A 13,583-nucleotide genomic window follows, 5' to 3' on the forward strand; every position below is an offset into this window, starting at 1 on the left:
AAAGGTTTAAAGTAAGACTAGGGTTACAACCTGAGGTCTAAGTAGATTAGTTTTAAAGCAAGACTCGGTTTGGGACCTAAGATCAAATGCTATATAAATCTAATCCATTATTATTATTATTATTATAAATAGAATAGTTATAAAGTAAAACTAGGGTTGGAACCTTAGGTCTTAGTGGACAAAGTTTAAAGTTCGACTAAAGTTGGGACCTAAGAAGAAAAGGTTTGAAGTAAGACTAGGGTTGGAACTTAAGGTCTAAGTAGAATAATTTTAAAGTAAGACTAAGGTTGGCACTTAAAGTCGAAGTAGAATAATCTTAAAATAAGACTAAGGTTGGAACTTAAGGTCTAAGTAGAATAGTTTTAAAGTAAGACTAGGGTTGTAACCTTAGGTCTTAGTGGACAAAGTTTAAAATAAGACTATGGTTGGGACCTAAGACCTAAGTAGAAAAGGTTTAAAGTAAGACTAGGGTTAGAACCTGAGGTCTAAGTAGGAGCGGTTTAAAGTAAGACTATAGTTAGAACTTGAGGTCGAAGTAGATTAGTTTTAAAGCAAGACTTGGGTTGGGACCTCAGATCTAAATAGAATAGTTATAAAGTAAGGCTAGGGTCGGAACCTTAGGTCTTTTTGGACAAAGTTTAAAATAAGACTAAGGTTGGGACCTAACACCTAAGTAGAAAAGGTTTAAAGTAAGACTAGGGTTAGAACCTGAGGTCTAAGTAGATTAGGTTTAAAGCAAGACTCGGTTTGGGACCTAAGATCAAACGCTATATAAATCTAATCCATTATTATTATTATTATTATAAATAGAATAGTTATAAAGTAAAACTAGAGTTGGAACCTTAGGTCTTAGTGGACAAAGTTTAAAGTTCGACTAAAGTTGGGACCTAAGAAGAAAATATTTAAAGTAAGACTAGGGTTGGAACTTAAGGTCTAAGTAGAATCATTTTAAAGTAAGACTAAGGTTGGCACTTAAAGTCGAAGTAGAATAATCTTAAAGTAAGACTAAGGTTGGAACTTAAGGTCTAAGTAGAATAGTTTTAAAGTAAGACTAGGGTTGTAACCTTAGGTCTTAGTGGACAAAGTTTAAAATAAGACTATGGTTGGGACCTAAGACCTAAGTAGAAAAGGTTTAAAGTAAGACTAGGGTTAGAACCTAAGGTCTAAGTAGGAGCGGTTTAAAGTAAGACTATAGTTAGAACCTGAGGTCGAAGTAGATTAGTTTTAAAGTAAGACTCCGGTTTGGACCTCAGATCTAAATGGAATAGTTATAAAGTAAGCCTAGGGTTGGAACCCTAGGTCTTATTGGACAAAGTTTAAAATAAGACTAAGGTTGGGACCTAAGACCTAAGTAGAAAAGGTTTAAAGTAAGACTAGGGTTAGAACCTGAGGTCTAAGTAGATTAGTTTTAAAGCAAGACTCGGGTTGGGACCTAAGATCTAAATAGAATAGTTGTAAAGTAAGACTAGAGTTGGAACCTTAGGTCTTAGTGGACAAAGTTTAAGGTAAGACTAAGTTTGGGACCTAAGACCTAAGTAGAAAAGGTTTAAAGCAAGACTCGGGTTGGGACCTAAGATCTAAATAAAACAGTTATAAAGTAAGACTAAGGTTGGAACCTTAGGCCTTAGTGGACAAAGTTTAAGGTAAGACTAAGTTTGGGACCAAAGACCGAAGTAGAAAAGGTTTAAAGTAAGACTAAGTTTGGGACCAAAGACCGAAGTAGAAAAGGTTTAAAGTAAGTCTAGGGTTGGGGGCTTAAGTCTAAGTAGAATAATTTCAAAGTAAGACTAAGGTTGGTTCTGGTCAAACTCACATCCACTCTCACACCTGAGCGTGATTATACTTACTGCCGTAGGGTGAGCTGGCAGACGATGCGTTGAGGAAGTTTGGCGAAGACGTCACGCCGAGGTTTGCCATGGAAGCGTTGCCGTAGCTGTTGTTGTTGCCATAGTTACTGGGCTGGGAGGTGGAGCTGGGGGCGTATCCTCTGGGTGACACACTGCTGGTGTTGCGACTGTACCCGACTGCAGGAAAACCACATTGTCATGAAACATCCTTCTTGTGATGACAAGCTTTCAGGACCTGGGCTTGTGTCAGAGACGCTGATTGCCAGCTGGCCAATGAAGGAGTTAACTCCCATCATGCCGTGCGAACCTGAGTTTCCAAGCGACGGGATCTGGTTGTGGTTCCGAGGAACGCTGTAGAGTGCCTCGGCAATGTCTGTCGCTTGCTTCAGGATGATCTCCTTCAAAAATGTTGCATTTTGATATATTTGTGCTTATTTTGTTAGCATTTCACTTTTGTTAGCATGTCACATTTCTTAGCATTTCACTTCTGTTAGCATGTCACATTTCTTAGCATTTCACTTCTGTTAGCATGTCACATTTCTTAGCATTTTACTTCTGTTAGCATGTCACATTTGTTAGCATTTCACTTTTGTTAGCATGTCACACTTGTTAGCATGTTACTTTTTTAGTATGTCACATTTGTTAGCATGTCCCTTTCGCTAGCATGTCCCTTTTGTTAGCATCTCACTTTCGTTAGCACGTCACTTTCGTTAGCACGTCACTTTCGTTAGCATGTCACTCTGTTAGTATGTCACTTCTGTTAGCATTTCACTTTGTTAGCATAGCATGTCACATTTCTTAGCATGTCAATTTTGTTAGCATGTTACTTATGTTAGCATGTCACTTCTGTTAGCATTTCACTTTGTTAGCATGTCACATTTCTTAGCATGTTACTTATGTTAGCATGTTACTTTTTTTTAGCTCGTCACTTTCGTTAACATGTCACTTTCGTTAGCATTTCACTTTTGTTAGCATGTCACATTTCTTAGCATTTTACTTCTGTTAACATGTCACATTTGTTAGCATTTCACTTTTGTTAGCATGTCACACTTGTTAGCATGTTACTTTTTTTAGTATGTCACATTTGTTAGCATGTCCCTTTCGCTAGCATGTCCCTTTTGTTAGCATCTCACTTTCGCCAGCACGTCACTTTCGTTAGCACGTCACTTTCGTTAGCACGTCACTTTCGTTAGCATGTCACTTTGTTAGTATGTCACTTCTGTTAGCATTTCACTTTGTTAGCATGTCACATTTCTTAGCATGTCACTTTAGTTAGCATGTTACTTATGTTAGCATGTCACTTCTGTTAGCATTTCACTTTGTTAGCATGTCACATTTCTTAGCATGTTACTTATGTTAGCATGTTACTTTTTTTTAGCTTGTCACTTTCGTTAACATGTCACTTTCGTTAGCATTTCACTTTTGTTAGCATGTCACATTTCTTAGCATTTTACTTCTGTTAACATGTCACATTTGTTAGCATTTCACTTTTGTTAGCATGTCACACTTGTTAGCATGTTACTTTTTTTAGTATGTCACATTTGTTAGCATGTCCCTTTCGCTAGCATGTCCCTTTTGTTAGCATCTCACTTTCGCCAGCACGTCACTTTCGTTAGCACGTCACTTTCGTTAGCACGTCACTTTCGTTAGCATGTCACTTTGTTAGTATGTCACTTCTGTTAGCATTTCACTTTGTTAGCATGTCACATTTCTTAGCATGTCACTTTTGTTAGCATGTTACTTATGTTAGCATGTCACTTCTGTTAGCATTTCACTTTGTTAGCATGTCACATTTCTTAGCATGTTACTTATGTTAGCATGTTACTTTTTTTTAGCTTGTCACATTTCTTAGCATGTCACTTCCGTTAACATGTCACTTTCGTTAGCATGTCACTTTTGTTAGCATGTCACTTCTGTTAGCATTTCACTTTGTTAGCATGTCACTTTGTTAGCATGTCACTTCTGTTAGCATGTCACACTTGTTAGCATGTTACTTTTGTTAGCATGTCACTTTTGTTAGCATGTCACTTTCGTTAGCATGTCACTTTTGTTAGCATGTCACATTTATGATTTCATGTTACTTTTTCACACTGTTCTCTGGTTAAGGTGACTTTTAAGCCCACACACGCACACACACACACACACACACACACACGCACACACACACACACACACACACACACACAACCTAGTGTGTGTTCGGGCTGATTAAGTGGTGCGTTGAAAAAAAAAAGTTGTCGTCTTCTAATTTGTGTTGTGGATAGAAAATGTACACAAGACAAAAAACAGTAATGATACACACAATCACCACACACAGTAACGATACACACACACACACCCCACACACAATAACGATACACACACACCCCACACACAATAACGATACACACACACCACACACACAGTAACGATACACACACCACACACAGAGTAACGATACAAACACACAACACACAGATTAACAATACACACAGAGTAACAATACACACCACATATACAGTAACGATACACACACTCACCCACCACATACACAGTAACGACACACACACACACACACACACACACACACACACACACACACACACAAACTAGGTAATGTGTGATTGGGCTGATTAAGTGGTTCGTTGAAATTTTTTTTAATCTAATTTGTGTTGTGGATTGAAAATGTACACAAGACAATAAACAGTAATGATACACACAATCACCACACACAGTAACGATACACACACACACCCCACACATAATAACGATACACACACACACACATAATAACGATACACACACACACCACACACAAAATAACGATACACACACACACCACACACATAATAACGATACACACACACACACACACACACACAGCGTAACGATACACACAGAGTAATGATACACACCCACCCAACACATACACAGTAACGACACACACACACACACACACACACACACACACACACACACACACACACACACACACACACACACACACACTAATGTGCACATGAAGGTCACCTGGTTGCTATGAGGCATCCCGTACAACGTTTCCACCATGTCAGCGGCTCGCTTCAGGAGCACTTCCTGTGAAGCAGGAAGTGACAGCATCAGCAGACATACACACACACACAAACACACACATTCAAGTGCTGGTTTGTGGAACCTGTGTGTGTGTGTGTATATGTGTGTGTGTGGGGGGTTGGAGATGTCAATAAAAAAGCAAGTGGAATTCCTAGCATAATATTTGATCTACATGTTGGACCAGTCTGGAATGCAAGTCTTCACACACACACACACACACACACACACACACACACACACACACACACACACACACACACACACACACACACACACACACACACACACACACACACACACACACACACACACACACACACACACACACACACACACACACACACACACACACACACACACACACACACACACACACACACACACACACACACACACACACACACACAGACAGACAGACAGACAGAGCAAATGATGTCAAATAGAAAATAAAGTGACAATTGTTTCTTTATCATCGAGTGTTCTGCTTGGCTGCTCAAAGTCGTGATAATCATCAGCTTAGCATTTAGTTTGTGTGTGTGTGTGTGTGTGTGTGTGTGTGGACATGAGTTTGTGTTACCTTAGGCAGCCTCTCTGGGTCTCCAGGGTGACGAGGAATGACCTTCTGTAACCTCTGGAAGCCATAGTCAATGGTGGGCTCATTCAGTGCTGATGAAGAGGAAGTTGTACAAAATAAAAGACTTCCTGGATGACATCTTGCCACTTTGGGCAGTTACCTGTGTAGATGAAGCGTCCAGGTGTCCCCTTGCAAAAGTGTTTGGACTTGTAGGACAGCGTCACCTCCACCACACCTGGGATGTGACGGGGCGGAGTTTGCACACGGATGGCGTGGGGGGTGATGAGCTGGACATGGAGTGCATACTTCATACATGTTCATATATGTGTGTGATTATCTGGACATGGAGTGCATACTTCATACAACATAATATGTGTGCGTGATCATCTGGACATGGAGCGCATACTTCATATAACATGTTCATATATGTGTGTGATGATCTGGACGGATGGAATGCATATAAAACCAGATGGATTGCATACTTCATAAAAAGTCAGGTGGAGTGACTTCACACAAAGTCAGATGGAGTGCATACTTCACACAAAGTCAGATGGAGTGCATACTTCACACAAAGTCAGATGGAGTACATACTTCATACAAAGTCAGTTGAAATGCATACTTCATACATCACCAGATGGAGTGCATACTTCATACAATGTCAGATGGAGTGCATACTTCATACAAAGTCAGATACAGTGCATACTTCATACAATGTCAGATGGAGTGCATACTTCATACAAAGTCAGATAGAGTGCATACTTCATACAAAGTCAGATAGAGTGCATACTTCATACAATGTCAGATGGAGTGCATACTTCATACAAAGTCAGATGGAGTGCATACTTCATACAAAGTGAGATGGAGTGCATACTTTATACAAAGTGAGATGGAGTGCATACTTCATACAATGCCAGTTGGAGTGCATACTTCATACAATGTCAGATGGAGTGCATACTTCATACAAAGTCAGATGAGTCCATACTTCACACAAAGTCAGATGGAGTGCATACTTCATACAACATGTTGATAGTGTATAAGTGTGCTTACCTCGCTCCACACCAACATACTCCCAAAGAGCACCTGAAGGCCATCAAAGAAGTGATCTCCAATGAGGATGAGTGTTGCTCCGCCTGTGGTCCATCCCTCACTGGGACTGATGGCTTTGATGCAAGGACTTGCTGCTGCTGGACCACAAACTTGGACGTTAATCAAACAACTTCTCTTGTCATTCAAGTGTCTTCTTTCTTTCTGCTGCGCACACAGACGCTTGTGGTCCTACTGATTGGTGAGGTTCAACTGAGTGCATAGGTTCCACTGTGTCATGAAGTCCTACTGATTGATGAGGTTCCACTGAGTCATGAGGTCCTACTGAGTAATGAGGTTCCACGGAGTCATGAGGTCCTACTGAGTGATGAGGTTCCAATGAGTGCTTAGGTTCTACTTGGCAATGAGGTTCCACTGAGACATGAGGTCCTACTGAGTGATGAGGTTCCACAGACTCATGAGGTCCTACTGAGTGATGAGGTTCCACAGAGTCATGAGGTCCTACTGACTGATGAGGTTCCACTGAGTGCTTATTTTCTATTTAGTAGTGAGGTTCCACCTAGTAATGAGTTCTACTGAGTGATGAGGTCCTACTGAGTAATGAGGTTCCACTGAGTGATGAGGCTTCACTGAGTGATGAGGTTCTACTGAGTGATGAGGTTCCACTGAGTGTAGAGGTTCCACTGAGTGCTTAGGTTCTACTGAGTGATGAGGCTACACTAAGTCATGAGGTTCTACTGAGTGATGAAGTTTCCCTGAGTCATGAGGTTCTACTGGGTGATGAGGTTCCACTGAGTGATGAGGTTCTACTGAGAGATGAGGTCCTACTGACTGATGAGGTTCCACTGAGTGCTTATTTTCTATTTAGTAGTGAGGTTCCACCTAGTAATGAGTTCTACTGAGTGATGAGGTCCTACTGAGTAATGAGGTTCCACTGAGTGATGAGGCTTCACTGAGTGATGAGGTTCTACTGAGTGATGAGGTTCCACTGAGTGTAGAGGTTCCACTGAGTGTTTAGGTTCTACTGAGTGATGAGGCTACACTAAGTCATGAGGTTCTACTGAGTGATGAAGTTTCCCTGAGTAATGAGGTTCCACTGAGTCATGAGGTCCTACTGAGTGATGAGGTTCCAATGAGTGCTTAGGTTCTACTTGGCAATGAGGTTCCACTGAGACATGAGGTCCTACTGAGTGATGAGGTTCCACAGACTCATGAGGTCCTACTGAGTGATGAGGTTCCACAGAGTCATGAGGTCCTACTGACTGATGAGGTTCCACTGAGTGCTTATTTTCTATTTAGTAGTGAGGTTCCACCTAGTAATGAGTTCTACTGAGTGATGAGGTCCTACTGAGTAATGAGGTTCCACTGAGTGATGAGGCTTCACTGAGTGATGAGGTTCTACTGAGTGATGAGGTTCCACTGAGTGTAGAGGTTCCACTGAGTGCTTAGGTTCTACTGAGTGATGAGGCTACACTAAGTCATGAGGTTCTACTGAGTGATGAAGTTTCCCTGAGTCATGAGGTTCTACTGGGTGATGAGGTTCCACTGAGTGATGAGGTTCTACTGAGAGATGAGGTTCCACTGAGTCATGAGGTTCTACTGAGAGATGAGGTTCCACTGAGTCATGATGTTCTACTGAGAGATGAGGTTCCACTGAGTCATGAGGCTCTACTGAGTCATGAGGTTCTACTGAGTGATGAGGTTCCACTGAGTCATGAGGTCCTACTGACTGATGAGGTTCCACTGAGTGCTTATTTTCTACTTAGTAGTGAGGTTCCACCTAGTAATGAGTTCTACTGAGTGATGAGGTCCTACTGAGTGATGAGGTTCCACTGAGTGATGAGGCTTCACTGAGTCATGAGGTTCTACTGAGTGATGAGGTTCCACTGAGTGTAGAGGTTCCACTGAGTGCTTAGGTTCTACTGAGTGATGAGGCTCCACTAAGTCATGAGGTTCTACTGAGTGATGAAGTTCCCCTGAGTCATGAGGTTCTACTGGGTGATGAGGTTCCACTGAGTGATGAGGTTCTACTGAGAGATGAGGTTCCACTGAGTCATGAGGTTCTACTGAGAGATGAGGTTCCACTGAGTCATGATGTTCTACTGAGAGATGAGGTTCCACTGAGTCATGAGGCTCTACTGAGTGATGAGGTTCTACTGAGTGATGAAGTTCCCCTGAGTCATGAGGTTCTACTGAGTGATGAGGCTCCACTGAGTCATGAGGTTCTACTGAGTGATGAAGTTCCACTGATTAATGAGGTTCTACTGAGTGATGAGGTTCCACTGAGTCATGAGGTTCTACTGAGAGATGAGGTTCTACCGAGTGATGAGGCTCCACTGAGTCATGAGGTTCTACTGAGTAATGAGGTTCCACTATGTCATGAGGTTCTAAGTGATGAGGCTCCACTGAGTGCTTAGGTTCTACTTAGTAATGAGGTCATTTATACCACTGATGAGTTATGGCAGGGTTCCCCTGTGGAGATGGTTTTGAACGTGGCAATGTTCCTACCTTCAGATGGGTCCAATCGTCGAGCTCGGCGGCCATGTTTGGAGTTGTTGTGCACAAACATGTTGTCGGAGACGGCGAGAACATGTCCGTCGACGTTGACGGTGGTGCACACGACCACCTGCGGGCGCAAAATGGATTTGTGTTGTTCTGGATGATGACTCAGTCCTGAGGTTCGTTCTTGGAATGAAGTTGAACTCATCCAGGATCTCTTTTTGTTACTCGGCTTAAGCGAGCAAAGATTGAAGACGTGGGCTAAGTCCTACTAGCAAACAAGTTGGTGAGTCACGTCAGCATGTTCTAGTCTTGTGCTGGTTCCCCTCACACACAACAGAGGAACTTCAGCTGCTCTCTCCTCACTGCTTCATGGTTCTGCTCCTTATGTAGACGCTGACACTTGCGGAGTGTGGCTGAGTCAGCCGGCGTGGCTTCATTTATTTGTTGATTGCCACGTGTGGACGCCAACACAACCTTCTTGCCTTGGACTAGCTGGAGTGACTTTGTTCCTTCATCAGGTTTTTGCTCTCCTGGTTGCTTTGCTGCCCGTCTGGTTCTCCTTCGGCCAGCTTTGTGTTTGGACTTGTTCTTACTTGCTACACTTTTTCTGCTCTTTTGTCCCGAGGAGCATGCTGGAAAAGTGTCTTCACTTGGAGGACTTTGACGTTCATGTCCTTCACTTGGAGGACATGGACCTTCATGTCCTTCACTTGGAGGACTTTGACGTTCATGTCCTTTACTTGGAGGACATAGACCTTCATGTCCTTCACTTGGAGGACTTTGACGTTCATGTCCTTCACTTGGAGGACTTTGACGTTCATGTCCGTCACTTGGAGGACATGGACGTTCATGTCCTTCACTTGGAGGACTTTGACGTTTATGTCCTTCACTTGGAGGACTTTGATGTTTATGTCCTTCACTTAGAGGACATGGACGTTCATGTCTGTCACTTGGAGGACTTTGAAGTTCATGTCCTTCAATTGGAGGACATGGACGTTCATGTCCTTCACTTGGAGGACTTTGACGTTCATGGCCTTCACTTGGAGAACTTTGACGTTCATGTCCTTCACTTGGAGGACTTTGACGTTCATGTCCTTCACTTGGAGGACTTTGGCGTTCATGTCCTTCACTTGAAGGACTTTGACGTTCATGTCCTTCACTTGAAGGACTTTGACGTTCATGTCCTTCACTTGGAGGACTTTGACGTTCATGTCCTTAACTTGGAGGACTTTGACATTCATGTCCTTCACTTGGAGGACTTGGACGTTCATATCCTTCACTTGGAGGACTTTGATGTTCATGTCCTTCACTTGGAGGACTTTGACGTTCATGGCCTTCACTTAGAGGACATGGACGTTCATGTCCTTCACTTAGAAGACATGGACGTTCATGTCCTTTACTTGGAGGACTTTGACGTTCATCTCCTTCACTTAGAGGACATGGACCTTCATGTCCTTCACTTGGAGGACTTTGAAGTTTATGTCCTTCACTTAGAAGACATGGACGTTCATGTCCTTCACTTGGAGGACATGGACCTTCATGTCCTTCACTTGGAGGACTTTGAAGTTTATGTCCTTCACTTAGAAGACATGGACGTTCATGTCCTTCACTTGGAGGACTTTGACGTTCATGGCCTTCACTTAGAGGACATGGACGTTCATGTCCGTCACTTGGAGGACTTTGAAGTTCATGTCCTTCACTTGGAGGACTTTGACGTTCATGTCCTTCACTTGGAGGACTTTGACGTTCATGTCCTTCACTTGGAGGACAAATACGTTCATGGCCTTCACTTAGAGGACATGGACGTTCATGTCCGTCACTTGGAGGACTTTGAAGTTCATGTCCTTCACTTGGAGGACTTTGACGTTCGTGTCCTTCACTTGGAGGACTTTGACGTTCATGTCCTTCACTTGGAGGACTTTGACGTTCATGTCCTTCACTTGGAGGACTTTGACGTTCATGTCCTTCACTTGGAGGACTTTGACGTTCATGTCCTTCACTTGGAGGACAAATACGTTCATGTCCTTCACTTGGAGGACTTTGACGTTCATGTCCTTCACTTGAAGGAGTTTGACGTTCATCTCCTTCACTTGGAGGACAAATACGTTCATGTCCTTCACTTGGAGGACTTTGACGTTCATGTCCTTCACTTGAAGGACTTTGACGTTCATCTCCTTCACTTGGAGGACTTTGACGTTCATGTCCTTCTCTTGGAGGACTTTGATGTTCATGTCCTTCACTTGGAGGACTTTGACGTTCATGTCCTTCACTTGGAGGACATGGACGTTCATGTCCGTCACTTGGAGGACTTTGAAGTTCATGTCCTTCACTTGGAGGACTTTGACGTTTATGTCCTTCACTTAGAAGACATGGACGTTCATGTCCTTCACTTGGAGGACTTTGACGTTCATGGCCTTCACTTAGAGGACATGGACGTTCATGTCCGTCACTTGGAGGACTTTGAAGTTCATGTCCTTCACTTGGAGGACTTTGACGTTCATGTCCTTCACTTGGAGGACTTTGACGTTCATGTCCTTCACTTGGAGGACATGGACGTTCATGTCCTTCACTTGGAGGACTTTGACGTTCATGTCCTTCACTTGGAGGACTTTGACGTTCATGTCCTTCACTTGGAGGACTTTGACGTTCATGTCCTTCTCTTGGAGGACTTTGACGTTCATGTCCTTCACTTGGAGGACTTTGACGTTCATGTCCTTCACTTGGAGGACATGGACGTTCATGTCCGTCACTTGGAGGACTTTGACGTTCATGTCCTTCACTTGGAGGACTTTGACCTTTATGTCCTTCACTTGGAGGACTTTGACGTTCATGTCCTTCACTTGGAGGACTTTGACGTTTATGTCCTTCACTTAGAAGACATGGACGTTCATGTCCTTCACTTGGAGGACTTTGACATTCATGGCCTTCACTTAGAGGACATGGACGTTCATGTCCGTCACTTGGAGGACTTTGAAGTTCATGTCCTTCACTTGGAGGACTTTGACGTTCATGTCCTTCACTTGGAGGACTTTGACGTTCATGTCCTTCACTTGGAGGACTTTGACGTTCATGTCCTTCACTTGGAGGACTTTGATGTTCATGTCCTTCACTTGGAGAACTTTGACGTTCATGTCCTTCACTTGGAGAACTTTGACGTTCATGTCCTTCACTTGGAGGACTTTGACGTTCATGTCCTTCACTTGGAGGACTTTGACGTTCATGTCCTTCACTTGGAGGACTTTGACGTTCATGTCCTTCACTTGGAGGACTTTGACGTTCATGTCCTTCACTTGGAGGACTTTGACGTTCATGTCCTTCACTTGGAGGACTTTGACGTTCATGTCCTTCACTTGGAGGACTTTGACGTTCATGTCCTTCACTTGGAGGACTTTGAAGTTCATGTCCTTCACTTGGAGGACTTTGACGTTCATGTCCTTCACTTGGAGGACTTTGACGTTCATGTCCTTCACTTGGAGGACTTTGACGTTCATGTCCTTCACTTGGAGGACTTTGACGTTCATGTCCTTCACTTGGAGGACTTTGACGTTCATGTCCTTCACTTGGAGGACATAAACGTTCACGTCCTTCACTTGGAGGACATAGACGTTCACGTCCTTCACTTGGAGGACATGGACGTTCATGTCCTTCACTTGAAGGACATTGACGTCCATGTCACAGAAGCGGAAGCCAAATAGAAGATCTAAGTTCACTCCCATCATCAAAAAGATGAACATCCCTTTCAAACGGTGTGAGAGAAAAACGTTACCTGGAACCTCCTCATGTCTCGTGGGTTCCCAGCATTTTTCAAACAGTTCTGGTTACACTTGAGGAAGAACTTGAGGAAGAACCTGGAAGCAGACATGGTGGTGTAATATTTGTGACGTCCAACAGCACACAGGCTTGTGTGTTTTTGTAGAAACTTTACAAGTTGTTCATACAACAAAAAGATGAGTAGTTTGTTGGGAATTCAATCAGAGAGGAGAAGAAGAAGCAATAACTTCTCCAACAAAAGGAACGTGCCTCTAGTCCTGAGGTTTGGAGCTCCAATTAAGTTGAAGTTATCCTGGATCTCTTCTGTGTGATCTGGCTTAACCTAGCAAGTGCTGAAGATGCGGGATAAGTACCAAACAACTCGATTATTCAAGTCAGCATGTTCTATTCACGAGATTAGCGTGTCCATGAACAGGGGGCGGGGTTAGCAGCAGAAGACCAATCACAAACCTGAACAATGAACGTCAACTTGAGTTGGGACTTGACTTGGTATTTACAAAAGGGACTTGACTTCAAGGACGGCAAATCACTGACACGACCAATGAAAACCTGTTCCAGCCTCAGAACCTCGTCTTCACCTTTCAACTCAAGTCAAATAAAGTCAAATAACGTTGAACAAAGTTACACAAAGTCAAATAACGTTGAACAAAGTTACACAAAGTCAAATAATGTTGAACAACGTTACACAAAGTAAAATAAAGTCAAATGATGTTAAATGAAGTCAAATAAAGTTAAATAAAGTCCAATACATTTAAAGAAAGTTAAAGAAAGTT

The 13,583-nt window shown here is 42.9% G+C and overlaps 1 protein-coding gene across 4 annotated transcripts in view; it reads right to left on the reverse strand.

The window, feature by feature from the left end:
* The window catches only part of LOC133574570 (transcription factor COE3-like), a 29,731-nt gene that overhangs the window by 8,707 nt on the left and 7,441 nt on the right, over window positions 1-13,583 (reverse strand). Inside the window, exons 7-14 of one of the 4 annotated variants that reach the window (XM_061926744.1) lie at window positions 12,806-12,887; window positions 9,046-9,163; window positions 6,541-6,674; window positions 5,654-5,780; window positions 5,497-5,585; window positions 4,857-4,922; window positions 2,083-2,245; window positions 1,848-2,024 (exon numbers count right to left, since the gene is read on the reverse strand). In XM_061926744.1, the coding sequence (XP_061782728.1) occupies window positions 1,848-2,024; window positions 2,083-2,245; window positions 4,857-4,922; window positions 5,497-5,585; window positions 5,654-5,780; window positions 6,541-6,674; window positions 9,046-9,163; window positions 12,806-12,887 (956 nt within the window). Of the gene's footprint in view, window positions 1-1,847; window positions 2,025-2,082; window positions 2,246-4,856; window positions 4,923-5,496; window positions 5,586-5,653; window positions 5,781-6,540; window positions 6,678-9,045; window positions 9,164-12,805; window positions 12,888-13,583 lie in introns of all 4 variants that reach the window. The other 3 variants (XM_061926745.1, XM_061926743.1, XM_061926746.1) reach the window with 3 other exon arrangements.

The sequence above is a fragment of the Nerophis lumbriciformis genome, linkage group LG32 (assembly GCF_033978685.3).
Source record: "Nerophis lumbriciformis linkage group LG32, RoL_Nlum_v2.1, whole genome shotgun sequence".
Lineage (NCBI taxonomy): Eukaryota > Metazoa > Chordata > Actinopteri > Syngnathiformes > Syngnathidae > Nerophis > Nerophis lumbriciformis.